Below are 18,829 nucleotides of genomic sequence, written 5' to 3'. Positions count from 1 at the left end.
GGAAGCGAACCGGCACGGTTCCCCCGAACTCCCTTTCAGCACCTCACGGAGGAAGACAGGGCTATTTTGCATGCATAAAGATCTGATGCTGTTTATTTCTAATCTTCCCAACGCTGCCGGTCTCTCTTCCTATTTAAAAACACCATAATAGCCCAACAGGATGAATTATGGCTGCTTCACACAACCTAATTTAGGGATGTTTTTTCCTCTCCTCGGTTTTATTGCAATGCACCGAGAGAGAGCTGGCAAGCTGCTGCGTGCGTTTTGGGGAAAAAGCTGAGAGATTTGTTGGAGACAAAGAATACCCTGAACTCCAAACTGCAGGAAAAGATGCATTTTCCTACTTCAGTGCGTGGACATCACTAGCGGGAAATGTTGGGTATCCCCTAAGGCTTCCAAGAGGACTTGGAGAGCCTGGGATTGGCAGGACAAGGCAGGGAGAGATGGTCTGATTAGGAAAATCTTTGAGACTTCTGCTCAAGGGACCCCAACGGTCCCTGTGACAAGTGGGAAGTTGTCCCCATCCCATAGCCTCCAAAGACAGAGCTGGCCCCTGGGATGGGAGCTGACACTGCGCTGATGTGGCTTTGGAAACCTCATGCATTCAACTTAGAATAAAATCACTTTTACACAAATGGAAGTACGATCCCAAAGCGCTGCTTAATTGGACCCACTAAAAGCCCTATCAATTAGATGCCATTTTGACAAAGTGGTTAGAAAATGCATCTACATGGCTACTCCTTACTGAAACACAAAGTTGAAGCAATGCTCTCTCCATAATCACTGCAAAGTTGGTTGACAAATTTTTTATAATTTATAAGACAACTACAAGGATTGGATCCACTAAGATCAGACCAAGGGATGAGTTTCTGAACCTGAAATTTGATTTATTTTGCCCATCTCTTAACATCTGTCTGTTCCGGACCCGTGAGCTGGACAATGACAAAACCTGCTTATTTTAATGAAGCTCAAATTTTACTCTGAGCTCTTCAGTGGCAAAACAGTCTGGTGTACCTCCATGTCCTGAAATGAGCCTCTGCCAAAGGCTCGCACAGCCTGGGAAGCAGGAGGAACAAATCTGCCCATGGTTGTCCCTAGACTGAGCTCTAATCTGGGCTGTCACTTTTTCCTCATTGTTTATTTTCTAGTTATGTCAAATTGGGCTTTGTTTTTATTTTTCTGTCATAACCAAGGGGCTTGAAAAGCAATTTACTGCTTCTTTCCCTTTGTTGGAACAGAGGAGCTGCTTGATCAGCCGATTCCTCCCCAAGCCTGTTACTGGGATTTGATCAGATCTGGGATTTTCATTACATGCTTTGTAATCAAGGCCAAACTAGCGCCACAGTGTCAGAGCAGAAGAACAATAACACAAGAAGATTAGAACGTCATTAATTCTCTCTTTGTTAATCGGGTAATCCAATAATTCACATGCATATGCACACACAGAGCAAACTAAAAGTATTGCCCTTTCCTCCTTTGTCAGCAAGATGTGAAAGGGGACTGCTTTCAGCGCTGAAGTCTTTCTGGTACATAGATTTATAAAATTTATTCCAGCGTGTTTAACAGCACGCTGCCCAAGTATGATTATAAATAATTAAAGGGCAGCAATACTTGTCAAAATGATGATCAAAGCGCCCTGTAGCGTGGGGTCTTTATCTGACCTGCCTCTACTGTCGTGACAGAGCTCAGTCCCACGGCTGAGAGCACACAAGTTCCCAGTTTCCTTGCAGCTCCAGCTAATCCAAGAAATCCGACCCTCTAACATTTTCTAGGAGGTTTATTTAAGAAAAAGAGCTAAATGGAGTAGCCTGAAGCCATTTAATAAAAATGTTAACTAAGCACTCTGTAAGTCAATTCCTCGCATGAAGATGGAGGGTTAATGGACATTTTATTTTAATAACCAGCAGCTGTTCTATGAAAATTACTTACCAGACCCCACCAGAGTGCATCTGCATATGTATCAAAGTGCTCATTTTCTCCTTTCTCGGCCAAGTATACCAGGAAAGAGGCCAGAATGAGGCACAGGAAGCCAATATACCAGGCAGTAATCAGCTCCTGCAAGATCATTAAGGGATAGAAGAGAATAATTGCAATCCTAGTGCACATCTCCAAAAGCTGAGTTACTTGCTTGCGGTTGGATCTGATATTTCCCTGCATTTGTTTAGGCTTTGGAGCTTCAGTTGGAGATCAGTAGTGCCACTTTTTGAGATGGGACCATGTACTGGTGGTGGCCCTGCCACGCACGTGGGGCAATCCCCATCCTGAAGACCCCATCATCTAAACACATCCAGCAAATGGAGAAGGAAAGGGAGTGTTAATAGCTTCATTATTTCAAGATGTGGAACTGAGACTAAAAAAAAATAAATATTTCTCCAGTTCACACAGGGAAGTGGGGTTAAAACTGAAATGGGAACCCCCAAATCCTTGAGGGGTTCCTTCCACTAACTGGGGAAGAGCTACAAAGCTGAGGTCTAGAGACAATATCCCCCAGTTTCAGGGAAGTTTTAATTCAGAATTCACAGAAGCAATTGGTTTTGGATGAAGTTAATACAAGGGTGGACAAGAGACCCACAAATTCCCTACGATTTTTACATAGTTCTGGACAAGGTGGCTAAACTTTTCAATGGAAAAAGTGCAGGAAACAGGAGAAAATTTAAATTCATAATTCAGCAGCAGGAAACAAAAAAAACGATCAATAAACTCTTTCCAAACGGGAGAAAGACCAAGGTGCCTCACACCAGGGATGAGTTCTGTGACTGGTCTGTAATCTCACATTGGGAAGAGGAACCTGGCACAATAAACGTGTCTGCGAGAGGCTGCTGCTTGCAGGATGAAGCGTGTTTATGGTTCTGATGGAGCGGCAGCAACTAAATGGATGAGGGAGAGGAGGTCTGAACGGTGATGAGCTTCCACAAACGCATCCGCTTTGAAGCGTGCATCCTAGACAAAGAGCTCGCAACACCACCTGTGCTTAACGAGGCTGCTGGCTAATTGCTAACTCCTCGAAATGAGCTGTATCGGTGTGCAGGTGGGCTTTATGTTCAGGATATTCCCTGAAAACATCTAAACAGCTCTCCCTTCTCTCCAGGTTGGAGGGCTCCATCAGACCGTACGTCTTTGACTTTGCATTGCTCCCCGTGTTACCTACGGTGTCTTTCCAATCTCCCCAGCCCTGGGAGATGTTTGGGGTGGAGAACTGAACCGAAGCAGTGTCTCTGGTGGGGGAAACATGAGCAACTCAACGTCCTTGCTTGGGACTTGCTCACCTTACTGTGGGCATAGACCACAGAGCCCAAGAGCTTCCAGGTGCCGCCCCGCCGGTCCATGCGGATCATGCGCAGGATCTGCAGGAACCTCAAACTCCTGAGCGCCGAGGTGGCAAAGACGTTCCCTTGGGACCCCGCCGCCAGCACGGCTATGGATGCGATCAGCACCATGATGTCTGCAAGAACAGAGGGCACGGAAAGCTGCTGAACCACTACCAAAAGGAACAGCACTCCTACTGCCACCGGCAGCAGAAGGCTGGGCGTGAAAGGGATCTTGTATCAGTTGTATCTTGTGCTGGAAGGACACAACACAGATCTTAACCTAGATGAAAGGAACCACTACGCACCTTATGGAAACATCCCGGTTTCCATCTTCACACTCATCAATCCCATAGAAAATGTGTCAAATACTGCAAAGCCTGAATTCTGGTATGATTCAGTGTTAACACTGCTAAACTGGATTAAATCCTTGCAAAATGCATGCCCTTTTCTAATCAGCCACTGTTGCCTGCTACACAGTGCTGTCCCAAGGTGTGAATTCCTGCGTCTAAATTGGGAATGAAAACCTAGAGGTCTACCATAGCAATCCTAGGGTGCTCATGAACAAAGAAAAGCCAAGAAAAAGGCCAAGAAAAAAAGCCTGGCTCTATATACCCCAAATTTGAGGATCCTGAATCCCACCCTCTTCCCTGGTTTTCTATGAAAATTTTATAGGAGTGTTTTTCTGTGGAATAAGCTAAAATCCTGCATAAGACCATTGCCAGCTCCTGGACATCTGAAAGCAGGATCCATAGCAAATGGCATGGCCTCTGCCCACTCCTTACCCCATTAAAAATAACTGCTGTGCACAGATGGCCCCTTTCACAAGAGGATCACCAAGTACTTTACAAACAAGAATTAATTAAGTCTCATAACTCCCTTGTGAGGCAGCTCACTTTGCCAAGGAAGGCAAAGCGAGACACAGAGTTTCAACAACTCGTGAGCGATTCGGTGTCGAGGTTGGACACAGGATTGCAGCATCCCAGCTCCTACACTCAGCTTTACCTGGCTAAACCCCCCTTCTCTGACTGTGGGCAGGTGTCGGTGCTGTCTGGGGTACGCAGGGCAACAGGATGGCTCCCAGGTCTGCAGAAAACAGGATGGGCTTTGTGCAGAATAACAAAAAACATGTCCGTGGATTAGGACTTTTGCCTTTGTGCTCTTTCCCTTCACAAGGTGACCTTGAAGCAGCTGAAGATCAACCCCCAAAATGCATGTAAGAAACCAGAGCACTGTGCAAGCAAGCGCTTGCAATAGCCATTTTGGTTTGGGAAATCCCATGCGGGGAGACAGGTCTTACCGATGACACAGAAAGGCTTGCGGGCAAATTTTAACCTTCCCCTCCAGCCCCGGTATCGGCAGCAGCAGCCAGCTGCCCAGATCCTCACGAAATATTCAACCCCGAACACCACGATGGTGACAATTTCCTGCAAGGGAGACAACACCATTAGTTGAGAAAGCAGTGTGATGGAGAGCATGCTCCAGAACCAAGTACAAACCCATAACCTCAACTCCGCACACCTCAGAAAATACATCATTAAATGGAGAGCCCAGGCTTGGAAGATTGTCAAATCTTTGTGTTTTTCCTCACCCTGCCCTAAGATGGTGAGAGGTACTGCACATTGTAGCCACGAACTAGAGTTTTACACCTTCCCGTACCGTGTTTGTGTCCCCCATCGCAGGACTGATGAGCACCTGCTCATCTCCCCACCATTAGTCTCCAGGGCTCAGTTAGTGCTGAGCAGCTTGGGGAAGCCCAGAGATGGGAATCACTGGCTACTCCATCCTAGGAGTCTTCACAGGGGATTTGGGCTTTCTTCTTAGAAAATTGGACTGGTTGTCTCTGTGTGTTGGGCTATCTGGTGCAGGGACGGTGGAGATCCTCCATCCCTCGATGCCAAGCGAGCACGCAGCTCTTTCCATCGCCACCCAAACACCCTGCGCACGCTCCCTTCCCTCTGATTTCTTTACTAGCGGCGCTGGCCTCAGCTTTCTCATGTGTCCAACCTGACAAAGCTCTAATTAGTCTGCAGCGCCTTTTGATGTCGATGTAGGGCAGGGACTAGGGAAGAGGAAAAAAAACACAAGGAAAGGAGACGCGTGAATCCGGCAGCCCCGCGACGTGGCGGTGTGTGCAGGATCTCTGCTGGCTCCCGATGGCAGGAGCCACGTTGTCAGTGCGAGGGATGCCGGGCTATTTAAGGAACAAAACTCTGCAGCTTGATGGTGGATCAAATAGTTGCAGGGATGTTATAGTGTGGGAGAGGCGGCAGCTACGCGGGCTGCTCCCTACGCGAGCATCCGTGGCTTTAAATATTGGGGGCTGTTGGACACCAAACTGTTCTTCAGTTGGGATCAGGCTTGTTACTGCGTTTTGCAATTGAAGATAAATATAGAAAAAAGAAAAAGTTTAGGAAGAAGGGTTTTAAAGATCCTTTAAAATATTTTTAGTTTATTCCTGATACAGATTTCTCCATTTCATATTTTTCCTATTTCTTACCTGCAGGTCCCAGTGATTCTCTTCTCACAAGTGACAGTTTAAATTCTTGCCTCAGTTAAACGCCCCCAACCTCAGTTTTTTGTGTGTTTTTGACTTTGTTTTAATGCCTCGCTGACGGCTTCATTTGCAACCCCCCACTTACCAGGATGTAAAGGGCCCCTTCTGAGCTGTTCTGGTACTCATCAATGGTCGAAAAGACAGACAGCACCAGGCAGGAGAAAACTAGTAGAAAACTACAGAATACAAAAATTAAAAAAAAAAAAAAAAAAAAAAAAGAGAGAATGTCAGTCTTCAGAGCAGGAATTTTTCACACTTCATCAAACTAGTCCAGAGAGCATTTCTGGACTTATTTCTCTAGGAGTATTTACTGTGCTGCTGCTACACCACCGCGTAAAAAGGGAAAGTAAAGTCTCTGGTTTTACTAACTGGATGGGTTATGTGTGGATGGATACACTGGACTGCTCCCAGTTTGGCCAGTGCTAATCCAATTCCCCTCCCCGCTGGCAGCTCTGATCACCTCCGACATTATTTCCCCAAGGAGCTGTCAGCTCTTGCTGCAACGTGCTTTCAACAAGCATGCAGAAAGCAGGGAAATTTATTATTGTGAGAACAGGCGACCAGCCTGCTGATGAGCAGGAGACAGGCTGAACACAAACCCAGAGAAAACTCCACTGATGCTCTGCTTATGCATTTGCATCTGCAAAAGCTCACACAGGAGTGGTGCTGCCTTTCCCATCCTTGCCAGGGTAGGACATTTTTGGGTGGATTTAATGTTCCTTTCTTAGGCAAGTACTCCAGATTAACTCCTTACTGCCTGGAAAGGCTGGTGACTTCTTAGATTTGTTGTAATATCACTGGGAGGTGGATGGTTGTTTCTCTGCTCTTCTGTGGCCAGACAGGGGACACAGCAGGGGTCTGATCCAGTCCAAGGGTGCTGATCCAAACCTTGATGCTGTTAGTACCTTAGTATGAAGCCAGAGACACCCTGCCATGGGGAGAGAGCTCTCTGTCCCAGCCCTGCAGGGACACGAAGGAGCACCATCATTCCGGGAGCTGGGGGGACCCAGCTTTGATATCAGCTCTCTGTGTCTTTTATTTACCCGTTACAGCATGTGTCAAGGTCTCCCTGACGTTTACTGTCCCAAAAGCAGCCTCAGAAGTGCCACACCACCCCGTTGTTTCCAGGCTGTCCCTGTCAAAACTGCCCACTCTGTGCTTTTGGTGAGTGCTGGATGTACTAATGCAAATCATAAGGCACAAAATGAATGACAGGAGCTCGGCTCTCATCTGACACTCGACGCCTGAGTCTGCAGCTACAGAGGTGTCCTGGCATCCGCTCACCGACAGAAAAGGTTTCCACCAGCCCGTGATGCTCACTGCTTGCTCAAGCAAAAGGAGGGAAATTAATTTACTAAAGATCGATTTACTGATACAATAAAGTAGGCCAGCTCAAGAAGAAACTAAAAGCTGCATTCTTTAAAAGCATTAAATAATTCATCTGTCTGGCTTTGTCTCACATTCCTACAAACTGCATTTTGAATATTTATAACGTACGGTTCAGCTGGTGGGGGCTGTTCCTTTTCGTTGTATAAAGAAAAGGAGTTTCACACCATCAGGTCATGCTTGTGGCTTCGCAATGACCATTAATGTCACAGTAACAAGTAAAAATAGGGGGATTTGCAGTATTTATTCGAACCACAGGCTGAAACATCCCTGCCTGCTGGAGGTAAGAGACCTTTCAGAGCCATCTCAGCAAAAGCTGAGCTTTGTCAGCAAGAAGATGAATTCAGCACAGACCAGATAAGGACAATTGCCTGATTTCTCACTGCAAATTTCCTCTTCTCACACCAGGTCCGGTACCCAGAGACTTGAAACAACCTCAAGAGAGTGAAAAAACATCCCTTGCAACCCCACGCATGATGTCCCTTAATGTCTTCTCTGGGTCTCACTTAAATGTTTTTTCTCCCCAAGCTGGTCTCTTAAAACCCTTGTCATAACCAAGCCTACCACAACCTGCCCTACAGCCAAATGGACTCCATCCATCTCTACATCCTCCAAGCTGAGCTGGAGGTGGGACCTTGCACCGTGGCAACGGGGAACAGAGCCCTGCACTGCTGGAGGGAAGGAGCTGCAACTGGGTCAGGCAGCCCCGCTCCCGGGGTGGCCCAGATTTTGCTGCAAACTTCTATGTTGAAGTGAGAAACAAATGAATAATCAATGAAAGAAGAAAGAGAAGAGGAAACCAAGCAAAAAAAGATAATGGAAAGGGATCGGGGGAAATGAAAATCCTACATTTTTCCAACTAAAAATGTAGAACGTGAGTTTTATTTTTGTGACCAAACATTACAGTAAAATGTCTGAGGATGTGCTGAAAGCAAAGTGCAAATATCAACGCAGACTTGCACACTGTGTTTGCTAAGGTGACCACTCAGATGGACCCAGAATGAAGCCACGCTCAAGCCATGAGCCCTGGCAGGGACAAATGCCACCAGAAGGAGGATTCCTGTACCTTATCACTAGACGTGTATTGGTGGGGCAGAAAAAAGAAAGGAAAAGAAATCTCTTTATCACTTTGAATCCCAAGAGCGGACTGTGTGCGCAGTGGTTAGGTGAGGGAGAGCCGGGGCAGCTCCAGGTGCTGCTGGGGCAGTGGGATATCTGGGTGCTGCTTCTTCCCTTGCCCAGCACATCGCTGCAGCCTCGTCCCCAGCCTCTCCATTCCCCTCATCTCCCTGGGGCCAGCTCGGTGCTGCTTTAATTTTGGCTCTGCGCTCCCCAGGGCTCTCACTGCCGGGGAGACCTGACGCAGATCACACTTGCAGGGCCAGCATTAATTACAGCGCTGCTGAGCATGGGAGGCAACGGGGAAGGCGCCAGACTCTTCACTGAAGCATGGGAGCTCCATGGCCAAATCCCACATGGACCAAAATCTCCCCGTCTCAGCCCCGATGGGGATGTTCAGCCACCAGGAAAGGAACAGTCCTGCCAGCAAGGGATGCAGGCACTGGCTCATCACAGGGTGAGCTGCACAAGCATCCCAAAATAGCTCCACGGTGATGCACAGCTCCTCTGCTTGACCCTGTGGTCCACAAACCTCTGGGAGGCTGTCAAAGGAGACTAAGAGAATGAAACCTTCCTGCAAAGAAACTGAATTCAGGGGGTTGGGGTCTGTATGGCTCCTGGGAGGCTTTGAAGGATCTGCAGACCCCTCTGTGGATAGGGGGGTGGAAGAAGAAAGCTGAAAGGTTTGTCCACATGAGAGATGGTGTGCATCCTCTGAGCTCCCATCGAGGGAGGGCAGTGGGGAACAGGAAGGCTGACTCTGCTTTAATTTCACCTAATCTACCCAGACAGCACAGGAAAAGGCTCCAGATAATAATGGATAGCTAGGGAAAGTGAAACAGGCCAATAAATAGTGTAGAGGTTGGGATGAATCTGATTTTTAAAGCTACATATCTAATCAAAGCAAATTATGTCTGCAGCCTGACTCTGGGTAATGTTAATGTGCAATAAGGAACATTAATTATGACCCATCTAATGATTTTTACATTAAAGATGCCAATTCTGCTTAGAGCTTTGGAGAAGACAATATCCTTCTCCTGAGCAGACAGGAGCTGGATCCTACCCGATGCACGGCTGGAGCCGGCACCAGCCTCCCCCAAACCCAGGCCAGGATGCGAAGGGCAGCGCGTAGGTTTGGACCAGTTTCCTCTGTAGAGCGATGGCACAGAGGAAACTGGCTCCAGTCTCCCAGAGCCACTGGAGAGGGACATGTCACTGCATCTTCTCACCCACCACCCATTCCTACGGGCACTCAGCACCTTCTGCTGCTCCAGCATCCCCCACGCCTGTTGCTTAGACCTTTAAGCTCAGCCAAGACTCAGCTGTGCAAATCTGACTGCTGCTAATACTAATAAATCCAAAGTCCTCCAAAGTCTGGCTTTACATCCAAAGGTTATGTTGACTTAAAACACCCGTCCAAGCTTCTTATTACAATTTATAAATCCCAGCGCGGGATCTGCGTATTCGGATTTTATATCCACTGTGCTGCAGGTTAGAAATAGAAAAAGAAATGACTGAACTCCCCCTTGAAAAAAATACTTAAAATGACTTGAAACAGGAAAGATTGCCCTTTTTTTTTTTTTTCAGTAAAAGCATATGATGGAATCATCATAAAGCTTTTCAGGTTAATCACCTAATTTGCCTTCCAAAAGAAACCCCCTTGGAATCTACACAGCCATTTACATAAGAATTTTTAAAGAGCTCTAAATTTATTCCTGAAATACTTGTATTCAAATAACATTCGCTGACATGCAAAAACATCGGGCTTCCTCTGATGGAACACCAATAATTAGCAACTGCAATCCTGGATGCAATGGAGACGGATACAATACAAGGAGGTGGCACAAGCTTGTAACAAGCCACTGTGCTTGTTAGACGCTTCGCTGGCTTTCCCTGGAATTGGGAAAGGGAATTAATGATTTGTTTAATTAGAAAGAGCAAAGCTGGAAAGGAAGGAGCATTTTACTACAGGCATTTGAGAGCTGCACAATGGAAAACAACTTAAAACATTTAAAACACTTAAAAATTACTTTCGGGATGTAAACAAGGCATTGACAATTGGGCTAAAATAAAACCAAAATGCTGATGGGCAATCCATCTGTAATCCCAGCAATCCATTTGCTGCGGTCTCTGTAAAACACTGGTGTTCAAGGACCTAAAACTTCAACGGAAATCAAAGGCCATGAAAATGCAGCAACGACAATAAACCAAGGTGAAAGAACATCCACACCAAAGAGAAGCAGAGATTGTCAAAAGCCTTTTAACGCTCAGAGCGCCTCATAATCAGAATGGGAGTATTCACAGCTCAATTTAAATCTCCAGTGACTCAGAAGCAAAACTTGGATAATGCCATGACTTTTCCAGGGGTAAAGACCTCGCGGTCGTGGTATTGCACCCACCCTTAGCCAGGAGCATCCATCATCTTTATTCCTGTAAGCAATCCTGCTGTGATTTGCAACCCGACTACACATTTACAAGGCTAAACACGAGCCTAAATGCCTCAACTCTGGCTTTGCACATCCCTCAGTCTCAGGCAAAATCATCTCCCAGGGTGACTTCTGTCACTAGCAGAGCTGAAAATAGAAGCGGGGAGTCCTGCCTTTCGGTCCTGTGCCTTAATAAATGCTCTCCTTGCCAAAACCAGCTCCCGACGGTGCCTCATTCCCCACAGGTTTGACCATGCCCAGCCCCGTTGTCCCACCTGAGCCCAGCCGAGATCTTGTTCCTTGGAGGAGCCTGGAGGCTCCCTGGGCACCCATGCGGGTAGAAAACATTGTTTATGGGCAACACACTGGCTGGCTCCAAGGCAGGGATCCTCATGGTTTATAAACTTTTTAATAAATCCTTAGCAAAGGCCTCTCTGGGACAACATTAATAGCTCCTGGGCCTTCTCGGTGCACTGAGAGGATGGCTGAACAGCCCCGATAAGAAGCACCCAGTTCATACAAGGCCAGAAAGTGTACTAAGGACAGTGGTGTAAATGGAGCAGCTGAGCATCTCCAGAGGACCAAAGCAGTGTCCCGGAGGAGGCTGTGGTGTGGACAGCGAGGCTGCATTAAATGGTGCTCTGGGAGGTGGGAATTAATCAGGCTACAGAGAAGCAGGTCTTAGAGATCCCAAACCATGTTGTAGGGGCGGCACTGGGAGGGGAAGGAAAATGAGAGGGTTTCCTTTCCCAGTGAGCCCTATTGCACCACCACCACGCCCTGCAAGCGCCCAGGACATGCCCCCCTGGGCCCTGTGCAGGGATGCAGCAAGCCTGCTCTCCTTGCTGCATGACAGTGAGGTGGCAAAAAACAGGAGGTGCTTTTCCAGCAGACCAGGTTTTGCGGAGTCTCCCCTGGAGCAGGAGGGCTGCTGGCTGAGCCCAGCACCCTGCTTCTGTGCTTCGGCTCCCCTTGCAGCTATCAAAACACACCTGCACATTTGCATCCCAGGGAGGTTGGTGGGGATGAGATCTCCTTTGCATCAGGTTTTGGGAGGAAGGTCATTTTCTGCTTTATGGGATGGTAAGGAGCATTCCCAAATCCATCACAACAAACTAAGGAAAAAGGAATAGCTGGTCACAGCTTCGCTGTATGAGCACGGCAAAGTGGCACAACCAAGTCACAAAAAAACCTCCTCTTCCCCTGCCTTCCTTCTATTTAGGCAGCACATTTCTCACTTAGAAAAAAGAGCAGGGTATGGGTTCACATATATTTTCTCCTTCAACATCCACCACTTTTGAAACCAGTTCCCACGGCATCATCTGCCCCGACTGCCCAGAGCCAGAGTCCTGACCTGAACCCATGATCTGCAGGAATTCAGAGCAGAAATGGGTTTTGCATGACACATCTTGTACTCAGTCCAGCAAAGGATTGTGTATCTCCACACTTACAAGCAAGAGTGAGCTTAAGAGCTTTTCTGGATTGAAGCCTCAAAGAACAAAAGCTGCCTGGAAACGACAGGGAATGGAGATCAAGATGTGAACATTTACAATGGGAAAAGGGGGTTAAATTTAAGGAACCGGTTGGTGTTTTTACAGGCTGGCTCTAATCATTTAACTTACTCAACTCAGAATAAAAGCCTTATTAATAATAATCACCGCATACGAAGTTCTAGCTCAAATGTTCCCCTTTGTCCTCATCTAACATGAATCACTGGGAAATGCTTGTCTGCGTATTCTCCCTGCCCTGTGCACGCAGCCTCAGAGGAGCCAGATGTCTGGAGGAAAATCCAAAGTATTAATCAAGCCCATGCACCTGCCAGAAAAGTCTGTCTCTGCTGCGATTCAGTGCTGCTGGGCTGAGGTTTTCTTTTAAAAACTTGGTGGGGAGAAATATATTCAGGCAGCTGCAGATACTGTTCACGGGAGAAAATCCTAAAGACCACTGTGCAATTACGGTGCATTGGGAGGTAAATTAAGAGTATAAAATATTGGACATTTAAGTAATTCTTAAATCGCCTTGCAGGCATTTACTCAGAGCACGTTCATTGATTTTAATGTGAGGGAAAGTTGCTGTCTCATGCAATACCCGTATTATTCAGATTGAAATCTGAGCGCTGCCTCTGTTTCATCCCACAGGGTATTCCTCCAAAAAAGCCTCTGCTTCCTCCCTACCTCTGTGAAATCATTGTTAGTGAGTACAGGAATACAAGCCTTCCTGATCTAACCTTTACCTGTATGTGAAGACCAAGTTATTTCTGTTTCTTAAGGGCAAAGCCCTGCTTTTTTACAACACCTCGAGAAAAATAAATTAAATACATTTAGGCAGACAAGGGCTATGCTGCATGGCTGGAGCATGAAGGAATAAAAAATCCTCTTGCTAAGGTCAAACTCCTTCAACTGACCTGGGCAAGTCATCTGACCTGACTTAACTGAGCTCTAAAACTGGGTTAAATGCAAGATGTCCCTGTAAAATGTAATGCTGCATCTCATCTAAACATTCCTCGAGGGAATGGGATATACAGAAATAGGCTCTGGTCTAATTGCAGATAGGAAGATTGTCTCAAAATGTGCAGGGCTGGCTCCTGCTGCAGACAGGAATAGTAGCCGGTTTTTCAAAGGTTCTGGCCCAGAAGCAGCGATTCAGCTGGAGCCCGAGGTTTCCAGCCCACAGAGGACAAGCCCTGTCTCTCCGATCACCTTTAGCTTCGCTTCCCTGTCTCTGACTTCGCACTAGTTTTATGGCACCAAGAATTACAGCACCTCAAAAACGAGCATCCTCGCCGAGAGCATCCGCAGGCAGCTGCCGACAGGGAGGCTCGGCAGCTCTCAGCAGCCGCATGAACCGTCTCAGACACGCAGCAGGCAACTAAATGGCTCAAAATCCTTGTTCTGACTTTAAAAATCTCACTTTCCCCATGCCTCAGCCCACGGTTTATGCTTCTGTAAAGGCAGGACCCCAGAGACACGCTCTCAGGCTCCCTCCCAGCTAACAGCGAAGGACGGCCAAGATTTCAGCAAGTGTCGAAGGCACGTGGATGCCCCAGCCACTTCCTGGGGTCCATCCCCAGCTTCGTGCCTCAATAATTAGAAGACAAGAACGTGGCTTCTTGAAGACAGAGGCCAATGGATAACACCAAAGCGTAAAACGCAAGCATTACCAAAGGACTGCTAATTTCATTTGCTCATCAGTTTAATTGAGTCTTGGGGAAAAGAAAGAAGTATTTGCAAACTGCCAGTATAATATGTCTTAGAGTTGGTAATTTCACCATCTGTTTAATTTTACTTCTCTTGTCCCAGCTAGTGATTAGGAAGGAGCACAGAGCCAAGAAGCAGGAGAGCTGGTTCACAGCCTTTTGATTTTAACCCCCGAAGTCGATGCCCCCCAAACTGGGTAAAAAAAACATACCCAGAGGAATAACAGAGTGCTGCAATCAGCAGGACCATGCTCCCTCTCTGCAACTCTCCCCCACTCACACCGGTGCAAATCAGGAATAACCCTCCAAAAGCCAAGGGGGCTGCACCGCCCCGAGAGAGGGTCCAGCTCAGCCGGGTCCAAACTCTGTGATGCCTGAGGGACGCCCAAGTTTGGCACACAGAAAAAAACCCAAGATTTGGTCCAACAACAAGAAATAAAAGGCCAGTGGCCAGTTTTGGAGCTCTGCATCCCTTCCCCACATCAGCAGGACAGCATGCTCCTCTGTGGCGAAGGTGGCGGAACACAGCCCTGGTGCTTTTCGTGTCCACGAGGCTGCTCCTGCTGGGATGGGATTGTTTCTGCTGGGAGCAGCCCCACGGCCACGCAGACAGGCAGGGCCCAAGGAGCTGCTCGGGGTGAAGGGATGCACAACAAACCCAGACCTACAGAAAGCTCAGGCTTAAAAAGGCAGTGCTCTTTAGCCCTAAAAAATTGCTGAAACAGCCAGTTATGCCGCAGGGAGGGGAGAGCATCATAACAGCCGTCAGTCACGCTCCATTTAACTTTGTCACTAATACAACGATTTTGGGTCTTCCAGGAGCTGCAACTCTGAATTCAAAGTCCTTTCCCACCAATCTCCCCTCTAGAGCAGTAAAGTTTCCCCGAGCTGTAACCAGAGTTGCCCCAGCCCATGCTGCTCCCCAGGAGCGACGGGGAGATCCTCCTGCCACCATCCACGTCGGTGTCTCCTTTGCTCGCGGCAGAGAACGGCCAGTTTGTGACACAGACCCCGATGGGAGTGGGGCAGCCCCTCCTGCACAGACAGCGCTGGGTCTGCCAGGGCACAGCCTCTCCTTGCACCTGATAAATTAATCCCCAGCACCAATGGGGGGTTAATAATTTCTATTATCTCTTGCTTCTTCTCCAGTTTAACTCAAATTTAGACTGGCTCTTAGGAAGGATTTCTTTGCAGAAGGGGTTGTTGGGTGTTGGAATGGGCTGCCCAGGGCAGGGGGGGAGTCCCCATCCCTGGAGGGGTTGAAGAGTCGGGTTGACCCAGCGCTGAGGGATCTGGTGGAGTTGGGAACGGTCAGGGTGAGGTTCATGGTTGGACTGGAGGAGCTTCAAGGGCTTTTCCAACCCAGATGATTCTGGGATTCTGTGAATGCAGCAAGTGGATGGGAGAGCAGGTGAGCACAGCTCAGCCCCAAGCACCAGGGGGAGCAGGGGGCAGCCCCCCATCATCGAGAGCCCTTTGCAGATACTGCCCGGAGAGCTAAACACCCCAGAGGGGAGGGGAAAGCTGTGATCCTGACAGAAGAAATAAAGGCAACCTTGTTTACAATGGAGCCTCATTCTTAAAGGCTTTGAGGCTGGGCAGCTTTGGGGGGCAATCAGGGCTGAGGGGTGAGAACCAGCATGTGCAGATCAGGGCTTTTTGGCTCATCTGGATACTCACAAAGAAGGTGGTATCGCCTCATCCACAGCTCCCCAAAAACCTCCCCCAGTGGAAGAGGGGAAGAACGATGTGTGTGTCCCCAGTCCCTGCAGTGCAGCCGTTCACAGGTCAGCACGACTCTTTAGCTTCATTTAAGGCCACCCAGCCCAGCAGGTCCCCAGGCCCTGTGCCCAGCCCTCGCTGCTGTCACAGCTACCCACCAGCTGGACACGGGCAGCCGGGAACCGGGCCTGGCCCCAGCACCACGCGGGTGCCCGAATGAACCTCACCAGCTTATCCTGGCCCTGAGTTCCAGCCCCATCTGGCTGCCTCACTGTGTCTACCTCATATTTGGACCTGTTGGCCAATTTTCATCAAATTTGCCAAAGAATGGAGAGCCAGTGATGGGCAGCAATGAGAAGAGCACCCTGGTTTTGCCCCTCGGAGGAGGCTGCCATGCTCAGTGGGCACACACCAGCGAGCCTGGGAGAGCCACGAGCTCGCAGAAACCAGCTCCCCCAAGTTCCCCCACTCAGCAAATGACAGGTTTGTTCCCTCTCCTTATTTTCCCGTGCCAGTAAACACAACAATAAATAGCAAGCTGCAGGAGGCAGATGATTGTGTGGTGAAAGGTGGAAAACATCTAAAAATGATTTAAGGCAGGGAGGAGAAGAAGAAGAGAGGGCTGTGGAGGAGATGCTGTTTGGCTGGTGAAAGGCAGCAGAGGCAGGGAAGGTTTTCCTGCCCACCCTGCAGCTCCTTGCTCTGGGTGACGCTTGGGTGCTCTGAGCGGGTCCCTCTTTGCGAAGGTCCCTGGACCCAGCCCCAACATAGGACCTCCCCAGCTCCAGTCCCGGGATGGGCAGGGAGCAAGGCCAGCGCCGCAGGGGCTGGACCCACGATCTTTTAAAGCTCATAAGTAACAGGGACACAGGGCATGGACACATTAAAGCTGAACAGAGATTATCTAGCTGCCATTTCAACATGCCGGTAAATCAAAGTCGATGGAAGCCATATGCTCTGCTGGGAAGCATCCATCTCGTTGCCAGGGAAACATCCTTCCCGTTTAAAATGGCAGGCAAAGGCTTGCAAAAACCTGCTTTTAACCCCCTTTTCTCAGGCATGATCCAAGTCCCCCGGCAGCTCCCCCAGCCCTGCAGCATCGTGCTGTACTGCTGGCTGGGAGAGCTGGCACAGCTTAACTCAGGAGCAGGAGAAGGTGCCTCTCCCACGGGGTCCAGAGGAAATCAGACCCAGCCTAGCAGCAGTGAAACCCTGCTTCCAATTTCCAGCTCACTCTCAACCAGTTTCCATGGTTTATTCCCTGGGAAATACAGGGCATCACCTGCCTGGGTCACATCAAGCAGCTCCGCTCAGGGATGCTGCAGGTGCACGGTACAGATGGTGCCTGGCCCGGCACAGATGTGCCCAGCTGTGGGGCAAGACACTTCTACAGCAAGGGAATAACCAAAAGCAGGACCACAGCTTGAGTTACTGCTCTCAAATCCAGTATTTTGCAAAGCAGCAGGTACCACCCAATTTCTGACAAGTAGCAGGCAAAAATCTGACCTTGGAAATTCCAGCAATCTGCAGCCAGGGCTTCAGGCTCGCAGAAATAACAATAAACCCATCCCTGAGCTCAGCAGCTGGCTGGAGCCTGCAGCTGGCCCTGGGTCTGCTCTGCATCTGCACCTTCTTGTTGCTCCCTCTAAGCCAAACCTACAGTCATTGGGTCTCTGCCAGCTGATGGAGGAGAAGGTGACGGGGTGTGGGAAGGGGCACCCCCAGACCACAATCTGTAACCCGGCATCATGGAAGTCACGACAGCAAACGCTCCTCAGCCTATTAATGCTAACGAATTGGCATGTGATTTTGTTTTAGACAGAAGATACAGACCAGCGACTGCGTGGGTATGGGACAGAAAGCTGGACATCCTCTTGCAAAGATGTTACTTCTCTGTGTTCACTCCCAACCTCAGCCTCTCATGATTTTCTTTGCCTTTTGTTTTTTTTAAGTCTTCTCATATATTGTAAATCCTACAAGCAGGTGAAGCCAACTGTCATAAGTATGGAAACGGAGTATTTCCTATTCTGATAAGTAGCTGTGATCTAACAATCTTTATAATGGAGATCAGAGACAATATTTAATAATTCAAAGCCTAGGAAGGCCTGATGGGACAAGGATACATGCTGAAGTCTCCTTGTCTGTAAGGGCAATGGTTATTACTGCTGGAAGAGGGAGAGGCTAGGGTTACAGCACAGGGAGCAGCGATGCTGGATTATGCTGCAGGTATCCCATGTCGCTGAATTCCTCCTTACCTCAGCTCCCAAACTGGAAAATGGGGGTAATGATTCCCCTTAGCACACATGGGCACAGCTGAGGTTAAGCCCACGCGTAGCTCAAGACATGCCCATGGCCCTCAGCAACCAATAAATCCTTCTAGAGTAGAATAAAGCCCAGCACAAGAGCACTGCAAAGCACATCAGTAACCAAGGCTCGCATGGACCAGAGCCAACAACAGCATCTTAAATGACAGCACAAAGCCCCCCAGGAACAGGCAGGAGCAACGTCCTCCAGCACATGACACCAGGGCATGCCCAACACTGCAGCCAAGGCGTTAGTCCTCCCCTGTACGACATCTTGAGGCATTTGCTACTGTCCTAAATCCCTGTCCCGGCCGCTAACTTGGCTCTAAATCCAGGTGGCAGCAGCCGGTGCGGAGTCCACGAGCAGACGCCACAGCACGAATTCTCCATCAGGGCATCCTGCTCCTGCCAGAGCTGGGACGGAGTCACCTTCACTTGGTGGCATCGTAGCCAGATCTCCCCGGTGACTCGTCAGCCGGCTCTGAGATGTGCTCGGGCTGTCTGGGAATTATGTCACCAGGCACTGTAAATATCAAATGGTCCTTTTATGATCCTGCGCGCTCCTTCCTACCTCCTTCTTGGCTCAGAGCCTCGTGAGTGGTCTGTGCTGTGTGTTGAGGACACCGACAGTGATAAAAAGCAATGAATGGATAATAGCCAGGTAGTATTTTGAGTTACAGCATCATCAGCCTGCTGCTAAACCAAAGCAGGAGCAGCTCTCCATCCTGGTTGTGTAACCCGGCCTCGCAGGACATTCCCCGTAATTACAGGGCCTTTCCCTGCAGTCCCATGGGGGCCATATTCTGCATTCATGA

At 48.7% G+C, this 18,829-nt stretch overlaps 1 protein-coding gene across 11 annotated transcripts in view; it reads right to left on the bottom strand.

Moving 5' to 3' along the window:
* The window catches only part of KCNQ2 (potassium voltage-gated channel subfamily Q member 2), a 78,459-nt gene that overhangs the window by 46,638 nt on the left and 12,992 nt on the right, over positions 1-18,829 (bottom strand). For all 11 annotated transcript variants that reach the window (XR_012625585.1, XR_012625586.1, XR_012625587.1 and 8 more), the window contains exons 2-5: positions 5,948-6,038; positions 4,606-4,732; positions 3,267-3,442; positions 1,930-2,055 (exon numbers count right to left, since the gene is read on the bottom strand). Coding sequence is in view for 8 of the 11 variants with exons in the window: in XM_074843583.1 (XP_074699684.1) it covers positions 1,930-2,055; positions 3,267-3,442; positions 4,606-4,732; positions 5,948-6,038 (520 nt within the window). In the remaining 3 variants the exon portion in view is untranslated. The remainder of the gene's footprint in view (positions 1-1,929; positions 2,056-3,266; positions 3,443-4,605; positions 4,733-5,947; positions 6,039-18,829) is intronic.

This window comes from Strix aluco, chromosome 17 (genome assembly GCF_031877795.1).
Source record: "Strix aluco isolate bStrAlu1 chromosome 17, bStrAlu1.hap1, whole genome shotgun sequence".
Lineage (NCBI taxonomy): Eukaryota > Metazoa > Chordata > Aves > Strigiformes > Strigidae > Strix > Strix aluco.
Note: the sequence above shows the minus strand (reverse complement) of the source record. Positions and strands in the feature narration are given on the sequence as shown.